Source organism: Idiotropiscis lumnitzeri, chromosome 1, assembly GCF_059441095.1.
Source record: "Idiotropiscis lumnitzeri isolate Australia: NSW breed Sydney's pygmy pipehorse chromosome 1, RoL_Ilum_1.0, whole genome shotgun sequence".
NCBI lineage: Eukaryota > Metazoa > Chordata > Actinopteri > Syngnathiformes > Syngnathidae > Idiotropiscis > Idiotropiscis lumnitzeri.
The window spans coordinates 32893526-32910891 of record NC_142391.1 but is presented as its reverse complement, the minus strand read 5'-3'; the positions used below and the strand labels follow the sequence as shown (position 1 = coordinate 32910891).

Sequence of the window (17366 nt, the reverse complement as noted above, 5' to 3'; positions counted from 1 at the left end):
TTGTGTGTGTGTGTGCGTGCGCATGTATTTATTGAGTTGTGGGGACATACAAGCCCATTTTTGGTTAAAAAAAATAAGATAAATCATCACAAATTTTACAGAACTTTTAATAATGTACATTTTCAGTCAACCAAGGGAATGAAAGCAGCAGATCATGTGCCCACCCTGTCGCACAGTCAAAAAAGATGTGTGACAGTTTGAAAGAGGAAGAGATGATTTAAAAAATGTTGACATCTGATTGTGTGTCTCTTCCTCCTCATCCTCATGTGTGACTAGATTAGCCAGTATGTGACCTACTGCACTCGCCACAGCCGACAATCAATAGAGGCCCCTTTTTTTTTTTTTCTTAAACCATCGAGTCAGACTGAGCAGCGATCAATAACAAGACAACAGCCGCAGCGAAGAGTCAGTGTGGGAAGAATAAGACCAATGGATCTTGGAAAATGCTTATGCAGGGGTGTGTGCGTGTGTGCACGTGCAATGCGCGGAGTGAAAAACGATGGAGGAGGTTAGTGATGGTGTCAGGGGAGGGATAGCAGTGGAGACGGATCAGCAGAGAGATGGAGACTGATTACGTCCAACCATTGACACAGTCAAGGCCCCGGCAAGGAGGTGGTACACCAGCCCACCCCCAAATCCCCCATGACCGAGTAGCAGCTGCCATAATGTAAAACATGCGAAGCTACACATAGTGAAACCTCCAAATGATAAAAGTCGTTGTATTACAATTTTGGCGTTAAACTGGAATATTCGACAAGTCTTCACACTGGGACGGTGTCGATTTTTTTTTTAACTATACTGAACTGCTTAGCATATGTTGAGCCACAACATATTGAATATATTTCAGAATGTTTCCGAAAAACACTGAACAGCCACCATCTTCCTGGAAGTGGCCGTCTGGGGAAAAAGGTTGGACATCTTTTAAGTTAAAACCATCATCATGCGTGGTGTCAGCAAATTTTTTGACACTTGATATATAATAGATAACTGCTACCATCTATATAAATCAAATATCTAAAAAAAAAACCTTACAAAAACGTCAAACTTACGTCTTACTTTTTACTTAACTAAATTTAACTTAACATTTCTGACCAGTTAATACATTATTAAAATCCTAATTTAATCTATTTCCAAATGGGGGAAAAAATGTTTTTTTGGAGGGGGGGTTGAACTTCGGCAGCTCAACTCTGCCCATCTTCCTTCTTTCCTACACCCAACCTTCAAAATAAATAAATAAATGGTAATTCTCCCTCTGCTTGTGTCCATGCTATACACTTTATCAAAGCTACCTCCCCATGAGGGGATTCTCCGGACCCTCGGAGCAGAAAATGGAGGCTGGTGGACAGGCCCAGTGAGTAGGGGGGTGGGCACTCGGTGAAGTAGGCACTCGCAGGTCAAAATATTAGGTACACATGCCCAATCTAATGACAATGAAAAATTTTTTTTAAAGGGATACATTTGAGAAACTATAGTAATTAAAAAAATGTCAGCGTGAAACAAAGTTATGACTGTAACATAAACAAGGGAATCAAATATGAGGGACAAACAGAGGATTATAGATTATGGAAATCAGGTTGTGATCTGTGAGGCGCTAATCCTCGCCACAGTGAACAAACCCTTAAAAATAAAAAATAAATAAATAAAAGTGTTAGTCAGATTAACCAGCAGATTAGCCACGTAGCCACGCTCATGTTTTTAAAACCTTTGCAAAAATAAAATACATGGTCTTGGCATTAAGCGTGCGGAATAGCGCCTTGTGTGTGTGTGTGGGGGGGGGGTGCGTGTGTGCGGGGGTGTGTGTGTTTGTGTGTGGATGTGGAAACCAGGAGATTAGCATGATGACCCAGAGGGTTCAAAAATACTTTTTCTAATCCTTTTTTTGCTTTTTCAACCCATTTTTATAGCTAGTGAAATTTCAAATAGATAAGAAATTAATTAATGTGACTAAATTTTAAAAATAGTACAGAAAAATCTAGACATGATATTAATCAGATTTTTTTTTTTCGCTGATTAGCACACAGCATTTTCTTTCCTATTCACAGTCAACTGTTGCTAGGTAGAGTTCACAGGGCATATTCATACCTGCCGCGGTGGGAAAAAATGTGACAGTATCTTTTTTTTGTTGCTTTACTCGACTGCAGGAAATACCAAGTTGTATCAAGTTGATTTGGCATACGGCATTCGCTAGAAAGGAGGTCTTCAAACTAGGCATAATAAAAATCAGAGACTGTTCATGCACCTCAGTCATTGCTGCTGTTTTGATTAGCAACAGAGAGAGCTCAGAAATGAATAGACTTATTTGCTAAATGGGTTGTTTACATGCTTTGGTAGGTACTGCTGTTTGAGTTTGCAACAGAATTCAAGTGGGCTCAGTAGTTAACTCTTCAATGTCTTTTGAAACGAAAATTACACAAACATCTTTCTTCACCTTTACTTTAAACATAAATGTCAGCTTTACATCAACCACATCTGAACTTCAGGTATTATTACAAACATTAATTTCTTCCAGCGGAGGCCGTGATTTGAGGAAATGATGTGAGACACATTATTATTAAATGCAATTAAACAGCTGACTTCCTTATCGCTGCTTCCACTTAACAAGGCATCAAGTGTTAACGAAGCGGAAGGTGTCGGTGTGAGCGGCGGCATGTCTTCACTAAGTGACAGTCAGCCTCAGGTGAAGATGTTAAAGATGGAAAATCCTCAGTGACACACACACACACACACCCCTTCCCATGCACACACATTTATCTGCATCCTATTGAATAACTCGGTGATGCTTTCCATATTCCATGCGAGGGATTATTACAGTTTACCCACAATCCCCAGCAGCTGATTATCCTCCGTGTTGACAGGACAGAGCTGCGCTATCGGCGTTGTGCAGCAGCTTGTGTGTGCGCACGCTTGTGTGTGTGCGCGCTGCGCGTGTTGTATGTTAATGCAGCAGCGGGCAGGTGTTTGCGGTTGATACCTGCAGCTCCAGTGGGTCTTGATCACCTCAGCATGGTAACTCACCTTGGGGAGGGGGAGACACAGCACACAAAGCTCATTAGTTAGTATGTGCGCGAATACACACACAGGCATGCACGCACACACGTGCATATATTGTACATGCATTAGCAGAGTACGCCATCTCTTTTAGGCAAGAAACTGTTAAGAGAAAAATGGCCCCAAAAAGAAAATACTGATGCAGAACGTCACGAAGAATAACTTCATAACTTAATAGCTCACGTAAGACATGAGACTTTATCATCCAAGTCAGGGCTGGGGCAAAAGTCTAGCTCACCAAATATTTACAGTAAGAGTCACTACATCATTAAATTGTTGCATTCACTGTTCATTTTTCCTTAAAATGTGTTTGTTAAAATCTTTTTTTATTTCGTAATTATTTATCTTGTTTTATAATTGGTTAATTTATTTATTCTAAATTTTTGTAAAACTAACAATTTCACATACACGGTGGACCCCAGAATGTTTGTGGCTCTGCGCTCACAGACTCATCTATTTGGACATTTTTTCGTCAATATTTTTTGTTTTGTTGTGTAGGGAACCAACCCACATTTTTTTATGGGAAACACACACTGCCATTCGTCAACCCTGTTTATAAGATTTTTTTTGGTGTTAAAGAAAAGATTTTAACGCAATTACATTGGGAATCAATGATAAGCGGATTTTTGCCATTTGCGGGCACGGTCCCTATGCCCTACGAATTACGGAGACATGTACATTGTACATGTATCATGCGTGCTGGAGCCTATCCCAGCTGTCTTCATGCAGTAGGCGGGGGACACCCTGAACTGGTTGTCAGCCAATCAACAGGGCACACAGACGAACAACCACTCGCGCTCACAATCGCACCTAGGGACAATTTAGAGTGTTCAATCAACCTACCATGCATTTTTTGGGAACCAGGGTACCGGGAGAAACCCACGCAGGCACGGGGCGAACATGCAAACTCCAAACAGGAAGGTCGGAGCCTGGAATGGAACCCTGCACCTCGGAACTGTGAGGCAGACATGCCACTCTTAGTTTTATTATACACCAGTTAACCTATAAGCTGGGCACTCGACCCTTTTTAGACGGTCAGTTCCTCGAACTCGAGCCGCGACCTTGATAGTGTGGCCTTGACCCTCCAGCCTTATTAAAAAAATTGTCAGCTCCCGACCACGTTTTTTTTTTTGTTGTTGTTAGCCCATTGTGCTCAGTAGGTTCTTCTGGCAAGCTCGTGACCACATCACACGCACGAGGGCGGGACTAAAATCCACCTCCGGCCTTGCTTATTCAAAACCTTTTTTAAAATTTGTCATACCCTACCTACCCCCCGCCTCAAAAATGGGGTTTGCACTCGCCTGGACCGTTTTGCCCCCGAGAAGGACTGCCCAGCTCTGGTGTAAACTTGACCTTTTCTGATGGCCACAGTTGGACCCTGGTACAGATAATTTCTATTACCAAATGTTTGTTACCGGAAAAACGTTTGAGGATCTTTTTCTTTTCATTGTTACGTAGACTATAATCGTTTAATACCACTTTAAGTATTATGTTTCCAAGCCTCCAATCTTTACAATGGAGCAATCGGGGGAAACTGAGAAGTGCACCCACGTCCACATCCAGTGGGAGGAGAGCTTTGTTTTTTTGTTGTTTTTTTTTGGTTTGTCTTTTATGCATTTTTTTTTTACGTGTGGTGCTGAGATAAATAGGATTAGGGATTTGGGAGATTTAGGGGGAATAATCCGTCAGTGTATCAGAGAGAGAGAGAGAGAGTGCCAGAGAGGGTGAGAAAGAGAGCGAGGAGATGATCATGAAAAGAGAACGTCGTCATTCCCTGGGCCCCATTCTGTGCGTGCAATGACATTGTCTCCCTTTTCCTCGCAGGATCAGCTTTCATTTTGTCACCACCGCTGCTGTAATTGCCTCCTAATCGCTTCATACTGACTGTGCGTGTGGGTGTGTGCGTGTGTGTGCACGTCCGCCTGTGTGAAACTGGGGATGGAGAATTAAACATTCACAGTAATTGATCAGATTTACAGTTTACAGGAGAGCGAGCGGGAGCGGGATCTGAGAATCTGTTTGCTGTGGGTGTTAGTATTAAATAGCGGATTGGGCTTGTGTGTTATTTAACACGCGGTTGATTTGAACAGCTGCTCCATTGTGGTATTATCGACACGCTTCATATCCGTGCCACGTGTACATGCGCCAATAGAATAAAACCAGCATACAAATCATAGAGTAACACTTAACAGGTTTTTGGGGGGGACACAGTGGGTACTTATTAGGGCAGTGGTCCCCAATCACCGGTCAGCGGCAGGCCGTACAGAATAAATAAATTAAAAAAATTGCAGTACTTCTGGGTTATTTATTATTCAAGTAAAAGTGAAAAGTGACCGTCTTCTCTCAATTACATCGGACTCCTTACGCATATCAAGATCCTAATTGCCTCGGTCGCATTATTCTAATATTAAACCGACAAGCTAGCAAAATGAGAAGGAACCAGACCACATACGAAGAACGCTCTGCAGAATAAGCGGCGAGCCCCCCTCCCCCTTCCCATGCACGACAAGCTACGGCCCTGAACGGCGCCGGCCAATGTGTGCTCATTTGTGGCTCGTACATTGATGACAAACTCATGTCAATTGCTCGACACATTGGCCACTGACATAATATAAACATAATCGCTTTGCAAACATTGCCTTTTATAATGCCACAAACGGCATTACATTTTATGACAAACATTTCACGAGTACAGCAAAAGAACAGATGGCGGTTTCACACTCACCTTTGTTGATTTTCATGACCGGTGAAAAGGATGATGACGTTGAGGTGAAGAATCTACTGACGGCACTGGAGGACAGCAAGTACACAGTGGTCACAGCAGCGCATTTACCAGACGCAAATGATGACTATTAATTCAAAAGTGTGACTTCATAACTTACATGAAGCTGCTGGAGCCACTCGGCGTGATTCGGGTTGCACTGGCATATCGTTCCAAAAAAAAAGGTAGCACCGACACACGTCATTATGATTTTTGGAGAGTTAAAGTAGAAATACTTTAAAATAGTATACCTTGTATTTTGTAAGCTGAATGGCTACATTTAAAAAATATATTTTTGACAAAAATTTAAATCCAAAATGCATCGGCAATAAAAATCTTAAGCGAAAAACTACAAAATTGGATAATATTGTCTTTGTTTCAAGTCAAAGAATATTTTTGTTGGTGCTGCTGCATTAAGGGAAAGTTCTTATATATACTGTTGTGGCTTCTTCCATCTATACTGTATTCGAATCGAAGGCAGGAAAAAGATGATGATTGTGATTTGGAGCCAACAAAAGTCCACATCCATTACAAAAACAACACCATTTATTATCTAAACTTTTCAGATTTGCTGTTAAGACCATTTAGTTTTTCTTTAACATTTCTTTTCCATGTAAAAGATGTACAAAAAAACTGTTATTTCTAAACAACATCCCATAAGAAACCAAACAAAAAAAGACATTATATACATTTGTACAGACATTCAACGGACAAAAATAGATTTAAAAAAAAAAAAACATACGCGCACAGTCATGAATTATTGTGATTTTAAATGATGCACAAATATAATCAACACTGATGCTCGGCATTCTTTGTGTGGAGATGCAATTTGAACCTTTTTCATCCAGACTCTCGATGGGCGTAATTTTCGATCGTCCATTGATCGTTAAGACTTTATTCATGGCATCTTAAAGCAACTGAGTTGTCACTGTGGCAGGCAGCTTGGAAAGGGAAATTCACAACATTCAGAGATTCTCTAATCCCAATATTTTGGATGAATAACACGATTTAATTGAATTCAGATGCCCATCCCTAATAACAAAAAATACTTTTAAAATAAGGGTTTTACTCAGGTCCTGTATAAATAAAGTGACTGTTATGGACTCTTATTTGGTTTGCTGTTTTAATTCTTTAATTTAGTATAAGATCAGTGGGGGGGAACCTCATTGTCTATATAGCGCTTGCTCTCATAAGCCTAATCGATCTTGACTGACTTTGGGCGAGAGCTCGGGGTGCACCCTGGACTGGAGGCCGGTCAATTGCATTGCAGATATAGACAAATATCCATTTGTCCTTTATCTCTAGTATTTTAATTCATTTGTGTCACGGCTGACACAGAGCCGATCCCAACTGACTATGGGTGAGAGGTGGGCGGACACACAACAAGTATTCCTACTCACACCAATGAACAATTTAGAAGTTTTCAATTAAGCTAACATGCATAAGTTAGATATGTAGGAAGAAGCACCTGCAGAAACTCAACTAGGAGGTGCCTGAGCTGAGATGCAAACTGAAAACAGCGCCACTGTGAGATGTTGCCAAACTCACAAGTAAATATTTTCCCTCACATATGCTCATCATATATATATGTTCCATTATACTTGCTCAGGAATTTATCGAGGCCCTTGGAGGACTTTATAAAAAGTGGAATAAGGTCCCCCACCCTGCTATTAGATAGTAAAATGTTGCGTGTGCCTCAGGACAATCGATGGCAGGGAATGGAGCTGCATATGCGAATGTAGAGTGTGTGCTTGTGTGTAGGTGGACTTGCTGTAAGGACAGCAGAGGTCACGTTGAGATGGTGTGGGCGTCTCTGAGCGGGGAGCTGAGGTTCGGAGGGCAAAGAGGCAACAGGCTCTGAGCACAATACACTCCGCCTCCAAGATACTTCTTGGCTCATGTCCACCTTTTCGTCTACTCCGTCACCGGTCGGCGGTTTCCAGCGATGCTCGTTGGTTTCAGTGTTTACTCCATCCATTATCCAAACCGCTTATCCTCACGAGGGGCGTGGGCATGCTGGAGCCTATCCCAGCTGTCTTCGGGCAGTCACACTTCGTTTTAATAAAAATGTATGGTCAAGTCACCCGTCAAGTGATCCAGAGAAAAACAGGGCAGCGTTCCAACCTTCCAGTAACATCTGCCTTGGTTCGGCTTTGGTCCAAAACGCATGTGAAACGCTTCTGTCCGTCTTGCTCTTTTTTTCCAAGTTGTGACAAAGAAATGGGGTGTGCACGATTTCAAGCTCTAAAAATGAACAGTACACATGAGCCTTTCATCGCAGCGTTAGTAGATGACCTCATAGACAGTGGCCTTCTTGTCCCCGGAACCGGTGACGATGTACTTGTCGTCCACAGATATGTCACAGCTGAGCACTGAGGAGGATTCTTTAGACTGCAGGGAGATGGGGGGAAGACACATGCTTATGAATAACTAAAGAAAAAGTGAGCAGAAAAGCCACATGTTCACCGTGGTAGGTGAACCGCAATCGCGTATACCGAGAGGCATGTCAAATGTAATAAGTGACTTGTGGTCACATTTGATGTATGCATACCTGGAATATGCTGGCGCCATAAGGAGTTCTCCATGCGTTTAGCAAGTTGTCTTTCCCCGTGCTCACGAACCATTTACCTGCACAAAAGTAACAGAAACCATCAATATAAAGCTATGTTGAGTCACGCCAATTGTTTATGAGACATGGTGTTCACAAAAGTATGTCTCAAACATTTAAAAATATTTTGTTAGCCAAACAGCATAGTAATTGCCTAAATCGTTTAACTGTCTCAATTTCAATAAAGATGCCACTGGGATTTAAAAAAGAAAAAAAAAAAAAGATTCAGAGTCATCCAGGTCAGGGTAATCCACAAAGGCTGAATGAAGGCAACGTAACTCCTTTTTGTTAAATTTGTGTTTTCTGAAAATGTTTAAAAATGACGACTTAAATGGAAGCATTTTCCCCAGGATATCCATTCTTGAGTTTTTGGCTGGCTCACGCCGACCAAAAAGGGTCTTCATTCGTCAATAGAATAATAAAAAACAATTCTCTATTTCACCCAGCAAGAGCAGTGATTCCCAATCCCACTACAATTCCAAAGTTTCACTTAATAGGTCCAAAAATCCTCTCTTTATGCTATCTTTCAAGTAATGTATCATTCATCTCCTTACTTACCAATGTATAGTGGCAGGCAAAACAATGAGAAATTACGTTAGATGGCCAAAGGCACAAAGAACCTGAATAAACACCTGCTGCCATTCATACAAAGCGATCATGCTCAATAACTTTGTCAGTTCACATTTCACACCGACTACATTTGCGAGTAAACTGAGATGAAATCATCATTATTTCACTATATTTAGAGTACGTTTTGGGACACTACGTGGTATGTTGTGAGATTTTTCGAATGGAAAATATGTGCCTTGGCCTTGGAAACACTGAGCTAATGGGTCCACAACCACAAGGCTGTGGTCCGGCACGAGGCTGCACAGAGACTAAACAAAAAGTATTTCATTGATCAGACTGAACCAGTTTTATTTTGAATAATCAGCTGCATCCGCTTGAGCCTGCCCCTTTATCCGTCAAACTGATATATATATATATATATATATATATATATATATATATATATATAGTGAGAGTGAGAGAGAGAGAGAGAGCGAAAAAAGTAAACCCACAAGCAAGAAAAATGACCAAAAGAAACTATGGTGCGCTGGAAAGAAGAAAAAAATCAATGAGACGAAAAAAGAGCCAACAACTTCCAAGAAAAAGAATAGCCAATAACTGAGACAATATTAGCAGTCCAACAAAAAATAAATAAAATAAAAATCTGAATTTACAGAAACTCGTGGTTCTTATGAACCAACCCCACTCAATGGGCCGTAGTGCAAAAAAAAGGTTGTGACCTAGAGTAGTAGAAGGCAAACAGCTCATGTCTTACCGCAATAGGCGAACTGCAGGGAGAGCACACAGCTCTCATGGAGATGCAGCTGGTATTTGTCCGGCTTGGTCACGTGGAGGACCTCCACATTGCTGCTCTCCATGCCCACGGCCAGCCACTCTCCAGTCGGACAGTAGCCAAGAGAGAAGATCTGAGCCAGAGAAGGGAGAGGTGGCGTTACTGGTGCGTATGTGACCGACTGTGTTGGCGGTGAATGTTTTCAAGCGCACGTGGCGGCGTCGAGGCGAGCACGCACCTGCGACGTGAAGTCGTGCTGCTGCAGTTGACGTCCCTCTCGCAGATCCCACGACCGGACGGTGTTATCCAGGCCTCCAGTCCACAGCTTGGTGCCATCGTTGGAAATGTCAATACAGCTGGCTCCATCTGTGTGGCCCTGGAACTGCCTGCGGGGTTGGTATACACGCGTACGCGTACACTTAATAACTTAAGCGATTCTACTGAGCCTGAAAACACTCTGCACCTTTTGATTTAGTTTGAAATCAAACCAAGAAATAAGTGGACTTGTAACATGTCATTTTGAAATTTGGACGAATTTGACATAGGATATATTGATGACCTTGGCAGCTCCCTGCACTTTTTGTCAGAATTTCACACCAAAGATGTATATTGTCAAAAATGTATTAGAATAATAAATACATAAAAAAAGGCAAGTGTTAAACTGGGCACAGCTTCCTGCCATCCGACCTCTGTTCCTTTTACACTATGATTAATGGTTCATTTCCATTTAGGTTGAAGAGAGACAGATTTCTGCTATTGGGTCACACTTTCAACACTGCAACTTAACTTAAATACTGTATACCGTCGTTATTCTGTAAAAAAAATAAATAAAAATAAATAAATAAAAAAACACATACGTACAATTTTGTCATTTAAATATGTTCATGTTGAAGGGTTTAACATAAAAAAAAAAAAAAAGACAAAAAAAAAAAAAAAATCAACAGACGTTTTCCACAGGACAGCGACGATGCGTTATAAACGAATGATTCATTGTGTGTGAGTTCTTACCTAACCAGTGTCTGATTGTGCAAGTCCCACACGGCAATATTGCCATCGCTGCAGCACGAGAAGCAGACCTTGGAGTCCGGGCTGATAGCCAAAGCGTAGCAGGCCGGTGCTGACGATGTTAGCTCGGCCTTGATCCTGGGGGTGGGCGTGGCCAGGTCCCAGATGGACAACGTGCTGGCCTCGCCGCCCACGATCAACGTGCGGCCATCGGGAAGGAGGCGGCAGGAGCGGATGTAGTTGTCTCGGTTCTGTGGGGTAAATGAATAAATAGCGCTTATTTCACTCAGAGTTCCGAACTCCTGTTTCCATGCCAGGATCGTACTGAGAAGCCGCCTGGAGGTATTTACGACAGTGTGGATGGAGCTCAAATTACCAAAAGAGACATGATGTCCTTCTTAAGAAAGTAAACGAGTTAAGTGACCCAACAGATCCTCCGCTTAAGCAGGGTACACAAATGCTGACAACTGGGCCAAATTTTCAATTTTTCCGGCAACCATGAAAAGTCGCCGCCACGGTTGCCAGCCACAAATAGAGGAGCAACAGGTTGTGTATTTGTACAACACATTCACCACGATAAAAATGAAAACCGTTTGTAACCAAATTGTAATTACCAGGTAAGCTAACCGTTCTAGTTCTTCTACTATGATTCTTTCTTATTACGCTGCCTGTCACATCAGTTTTTGTTCTAGGACAAACACAGTTTTGTGCGTGGTGTAATGTATTGCTCATCGCAAGTACACCACACAATATAAGCATGTGAGGGCTTGCTCACATTGCTCACATTTAAAAAAGGGGTTAGTTTGTATGTATGTGTGTGTGCTGACACACCCCACTTTAGCCAAGGCATGCACACCATTTTGTCTCAATGACCTCAATGTGCAATTAACCAATATACCATTTTTTTACTCACCAAACAGTCAAGCTGCGACACTGGGCTCTTGTTGCCAGGGTGACTGATGTCCCACACCTTGACACAGCCCTTCCCGCCCGTGTAGACGTGCCGCGTGGGGTTACTGATTGTGACGGCGCAGACCACCTCGCCGTGGTTGAGCGTGTTGATCTGGCGGGCGTGACGGGGGATCCCTGGGCCCACCAGGGCATCAGGTGGGAATGGAACAGGCTGCATCTGACCATCGGCCGCAACATGGAACGAATAGGCTCTACAGTACAAAACCCAGGAAAAAGAAGCACAATGGTGATCACTGCTTAATGGCAGAGATGCGTTCAATGTTCTCGCACTAATCAAACAAGTTGCTGCAAAGTAACTTACGGCTTGCCACCAGGGATTCCTGCCAAACTGGGAGGCATTCCAGGAACCCGCATGTGAGGGTGCGGATCAAAGCCGACCTTGATGAGAGACAGCACACACTTATGAGCACAGTGCAAACACACGCAAGCACTGACAATATTTTGCTACATAATAGTGCATTAAGTCTAGTGAGCACAAAGCAAACAACCACACACAATCTGAAAATGAGCGGCAAGTGTAAGAGTCTGTAAACACACACTAAAAGCCTTAAGTACCTTCCCAATAGATACACACACACCTCCCAACCTGACACACAAACAGAGGCTGAGTACACACAAGCAGAGTTACGTAAAACTGTTGCTCAGACACAGACGCCACTTGACTGAGGCCTTGTCTACTTATTTAAACAGTGTAATGAACACTATACAAATACAGCAATGAGTGATGAGCTCGTTGGAAAATAACCCCCGCTCCCCCCAGATACTGACTGAATAAATATAGGAAGTTCTCGTTTAACAGTGGAAACAAAGTTGTATGCTAGTTCAAATGTGGTGTACTCTATCACTAACCTACGCTAACGCAGTAGTGAAAAAATAAATACTGAGTATGCCTTGATGCCATCTTACGTCGCTGCGTTAACTAGTTAGGGTCAAGAGTTTTGCGTGATCTCTTTTTTATCCCAGTTAAGTGTTACTTTTAACATTGACCACACTGTACAGTTAGTAAAGGTTTTAAGAGGACATCAGTATTGATCCAAGGACACATTAATTTACTTTCCTAGTTTTTTCTTTTTAATTGGGACTACTTGGAAGTAAAACAGCATCACGAAACAGATTGTGTTCAACTTTGGAGGTTTCACTGTACGGCAGCATTGTGTTATAATATGAACTAGATACTCTATACTGTGTTGTAGCATATCTGCCTCATAGAATAGAGTCAAGTCTGGCCTTCCTCTGTGGAGTTTGCCTGTGCTCCTCTCGCTTTGCGTGGGTTTTCTCTGGGTATCAAGGGTTCCTAGCACATTCCAAAAACATTCATGTTAGATTTAGAGAAGCTCTCAAATTGTCCATAGGGGTGAATGTGATGTGAAAATTGTTGTCTTGATGTGTAACAAAACTGGCTGGTGACCAGGTAAGGCTGTACACCGCCTCTCGCTCAAAGTCAGCTGGGCTTAGGCCCCAGTTTACCCCAAACCTTAAAAACGGATTGATGGATAGAAAAAAAAATTGAAGTAACATTCCATAACCTTGTTAAATTACTAGTTACTTAAACACATATTTACCATAACTGGGACTACTGTTTTATGGTGGGGAAGGGAAAACCACTTCCCATTATGACCTACACAAATTTTAGTTCAGTGCTGTTGAGGGAACGTCAACCCTGGACTCCCTAGTAAACCTCAGATAGCCACAACGGTCCTTACTCACCATCGGTGAGCGGCCATATGCTGCTACTGCAGCGGCAGCGGCAGCAGCACTCATCTGAGGCGAAATGTTGTGCAGTCCAGCAGCGTAGGCAGCAGCGCTGGCTGCCCCGGCCAGGTCGCCGTTCATCCCCGCTGCGTGAGGCAACATGCTGAACGCCCCCGGGTACGGACCGGGGACCGCCAGAGGAGTCCTGAGACCTGCAGCTGAGAGGAGGCAGAGAGCACTCAGAGTTTGATGCAAGAGTTGTAAAATTAAAGCCGTGTAAGGTCAAATGCCCATGTACAATAATGTGACACAATTGAGGGGTTGGCCACAGACAGGTTCCCTCAACATTGTATCAGCAGGGAGGTACAACCTCCATAAATAGTCATCACATATGTGCTGATTGAATCTCTTAACCTTCAACCTGCAGCAATCAGTGAGCTTTTTCCACACTAATATTAATGAGCATCCACTGTATTGGATACATTATGAGCACATGATCCACTGGTGTGTTTGTGCCTAGTGAGCCAATCCATCCTGCTAATGACGTGAAAACGTGCAACACAATGAGGAAGCAGTAGATTAAACCTACATCAACTACAGAGTGTACAATGCATCAATTAGGGATTTTTTTGGTGGGAGGCCTTCTATGCATCCATTTGCTATTGTGCCCTGGGTTATGGTTGGGCTCAAGCTTTGAGCACCCTGGACTGGTCAATCACAGGGCACACTCAGACAGCCACACATGCTCATATTCACACTGATGGACAATTTAGTTTTGAGCTAACATGCATGTTTTCAGGATGTGGGAGGAAGTCCCGGGAGGAAACAAACGCACAGGAGGGCGCAAAACTGGGATTTGAACACTAAACATCAGAATTGTGAGACACGTGCTTATCTCTAGACCACAGAAAGGAGCCCTTGAGCTGTACAGATGCATTCTCATATTCATATGCAAGCGAAGTACTGTATTTTCCGGAATATTAGGCGCACATGTATATAAACAGCAGCAACAACTTTGCTAATTAAAACGGAACAGACCCAAGAGAAAGAAAAGGAAAAAACAATTGAACAGCAATTTAAGTGTTTCAGTGGAATTTTTAAGGATATTATCATTTAGTAAAATCTAATTGAAGACAAAGCATTCACAGACACTCTGACTAGTAGCTTTGTTTCTAGCTGAGACGTACTAGGTGGATGGGGGATCTCCATGGAGGGGGGTTTTGATAGGCTGGGCCGGACACCAGGTGTGGAGCTTGGCCCTGGTGTGGAATCCCCTCTTGGCGTGGGTGTGCTTGACTTGAGCCCGGGGGTGCCTGCTTTGTCTCGCTGGCACATAGACAAAATAAAAATGTGTTAACCTTGACTAGTTGTGATAACAGACAAAAAAAGAACAATCAAAAAAAAATCCCAAACCATTGCCATCTCTTTGGATTTGAGGGAGGAGGAGCTAGCCGATGATGCGGTCGAAGCAGGACTGCAGGGGTCTTTCTTCAGGAGGCGTGCTTTATCCAAGCCGTTCTCCCTTGGGGAGGGGAGTGGCGTGCCGCGAGGCGAGGGTTGCTCCTGCCCGAGAGATAACCATCCGTATAATTAATTACCGGCAAGCAGAATTCCTGTAATAAACCTGTTAGCATTCAAGGAAGATTCCCATGTGGGCGGTAATGAATGTCAATCAAGCAAAGGCCATGTCTCCACAGGCTTTTAATGAAGTTTTGCAAAAATCTACTTGAAAAAAAAAAAAACTTTGATGAAAAGGAGTAGTACAGATGAACTGACCTCATTTGAGACATCCACCACTAAATTGTCATCGCTTTTCTCCCCGTCGCTATCCTGCAGTGATAAACAATCCATTAGTGCTTCATCAAAAAACCCAAGGAAAAACTGATGAACATTTAACTGTAAATAAAGCTTTTGTTTTTCACAAGGGTTAGTTAAGGTTAAGGTGAGGTAAGTAAAGACAAATAAGGCCTCACTCTGTTCCACTGAACAGCATACTTGTGAGAAAGTGAGACTTGGAGAGGTGTGACTAGGAGGAACAAAACCCCGATCAGAACACAAGCACTGTTACTGGACTTTGCTCGTCACAAACACCATTTTGAAACATGAGGATGCCCATGTGTGTACCGGGCACCCTGGGCTGTAGTTCGTTGATTGACTTTGTAGTCAGTGTTGTGTTGGCTCCGATGGTGGGGGAAGATGCTGGTCAGACCTGGCAGACCCATATGTATTGTGAGGATTTTCTACAAAGGTCTGGCAGATGTCAAAAAGCATTTTAACTCCCACTTCCGGCAGAACTTTGCCCACGTTCCGGGGGAGGCAGGTGACATTGAGTCCAAGTGGACCATGTTCTTCACCTCCATTGTTGCGGCCGCCGACCATAGCTCTGGTCATAAGGTGCCTGTTGAGTCAACAACCCCCGAAACTGTTGATGGACACCAGTGGTGAGGGATGCCGTCAAGCTGAAGAAGGAGTCCAATCGGGCCATTTAGGCCTGAATGAGGCAGCTGATGGATACAGGCGGCCCAACTGGAATGCAGCCTTGGTGGTCACTGAGGCAAAAACACAGGTATGAGAGGAGTTCGATGAGCCCATGAAGAATAACTTCTGGATGGCTTTGAAGACATTCTAGTCCACCTTTCCGCATCTCAAGAGGTGGAAGCAGTGCACCGTCAACACTATATGAGTGGTGATCAGGTGCTGTCGACCTCAGAATTCGGTGGAGAAAATACTTCGAAGAACTCCTCAATTACGCTGACATGCCTTACCATGAGGAAACAGATTCTGGGGTCTCTGAGGTGGGCTTTCCTATCTCTGGGGTTGAGGTCACCGAGGTGGTTAACAAGCTCCTCGGTGGCAAAGCCCCGGGGCTGGATGAGATCCGCTCAGAGTTCCGAATGGCTCTGAATGTTGTTGGGGTGTCCTGGTTTACACACCTCTACAACATCGCATGGACATGCTTCTGGTTTGGCTGACCGGGGTTGTGGACCAGCTCGACACTCTCGGTAAGGTAGTCTATGGTGTATGGGAGTTCGCCCAACCAGTCTACATGTGCTTTGGGGACATGAGAAAGTAGCTCCATGTATGAGACCCTCATTCTCAGTCGGAAAACTGTGGAGTGCCCTTTCCATGTCTGGGATGAAATACCGCCCCAAGTGGAGGAGTTCAAGTATCTTGGAGTCTTGTTCACGATTGAGGGCAGAATGAAGTGGGAGATTAACAAGCCGATCGGTGCGGCATCGTCAGTAATACGACCTCTGTATCGGTCCGTCGTGGTGAAGAGGGAGTTGAGCCGGAAGGCGAAGCTCTCAAGTTACAGGTCAATCTACATTCCTAGCCTCACCTTTGGTCACAAACTGAGGGCCTTGACTATAGTTGAAGGTAGGAAAGAATAACATCCCGGATACAAGCGGCCAAAGTGAGTTTCCTCTGCAGGGTGTCTAAGGGCTCTCCCTTAGAGACACGGTGGGAAGCTCGGTAATCAGGAGGCGCTCAGAGTTGAGCTACCGCTCCTCCGCATTGAGAGAAGCCAGATGAGGTGGCTAGGGCATTTTCATCACCTGGATGACTCTCTAGTGAGGTGTTCCGGTCACTGGAAGGAGGCCCCAATGACGACGCAATACACGCTGGAGAAACTATGTCTCCCAGCTGGCTTGGGAATGTATCGGGATCCCCCTGGAGGAGCTGGACAATGTGGCTGGGGAGTGGGAAGTCTGGGCATCTCTGCTTAAACTGTTGCTCCCGCGACCCGACATTGGATATGTGGAAGAGAATGGATGGATGGATGGTGTTCCACTGAACAACAACTGTGTCTCACATAGTGGCTTGAGTCCTTATCCTCCACTTTGCGCTTCTTGTTGTCGTTTGAAAAGTCTGGGCCATTCCGTCGCTTGTCTGAGTTGCGGAGGCTTTCCGGCAACAGCGAGTTACTCTGCACGGTG

The 17366-nt window shown here is 43.7% G+C and overlaps 1 protein-coding gene across 2 annotated transcripts in view; it reads right to left on the bottom strand.

Annotated features, from left to right (window-relative positions):
* Nucleotides 1-6337: 6337 nt before the first annotated feature.
* LOC148344270 (transducin-like enhancer protein 1) overlaps nucleotides 6338-17366 on the bottom strand; it is a 30729-nt gene continuing 19700 nt past the window's right edge. For both annotated transcript variants that reach the window (XM_088295622.1, XM_088295633.1), the window contains 12 exons: nucleotides 17243-17356; nucleotides 15205-15258; nucleotides 14842-14991; nucleotides 14616-14754; nucleotides 13444-13646; nucleotides 12038-12114; nucleotides 11678-11927; nucleotides 10768-11015; nucleotides 9998-10145; nucleotides 9742-9892; nucleotides 8361-8437; nucleotides 6338-8200 (listed from right to left, as the gene is read on the bottom strand). In XM_088295622.1, coding sequence (XP_088151748.1) covers nucleotides 8093-8200; nucleotides 8361-8437; nucleotides 9742-9892; nucleotides 9998-10145; nucleotides 10768-11015; nucleotides 11678-11927; nucleotides 12038-12114; nucleotides 13444-13646; nucleotides 14616-14754; nucleotides 14842-14991; nucleotides 15205-15258; nucleotides 17243-17356 — 1719 coding nt within the window. In that variant the 3' untranslated portion in view covers nucleotides 6338-8092. The remainder of the gene's footprint in view (nucleotides 8201-8360; nucleotides 8438-9741; nucleotides 9893-9997; nucleotides 10146-10767; nucleotides 11016-11677; nucleotides 11928-12037; nucleotides 12115-13443; nucleotides 13647-14615; nucleotides 14755-14841; nucleotides 14992-15204; nucleotides 15259-17242; nucleotides 17357-17366) is intronic.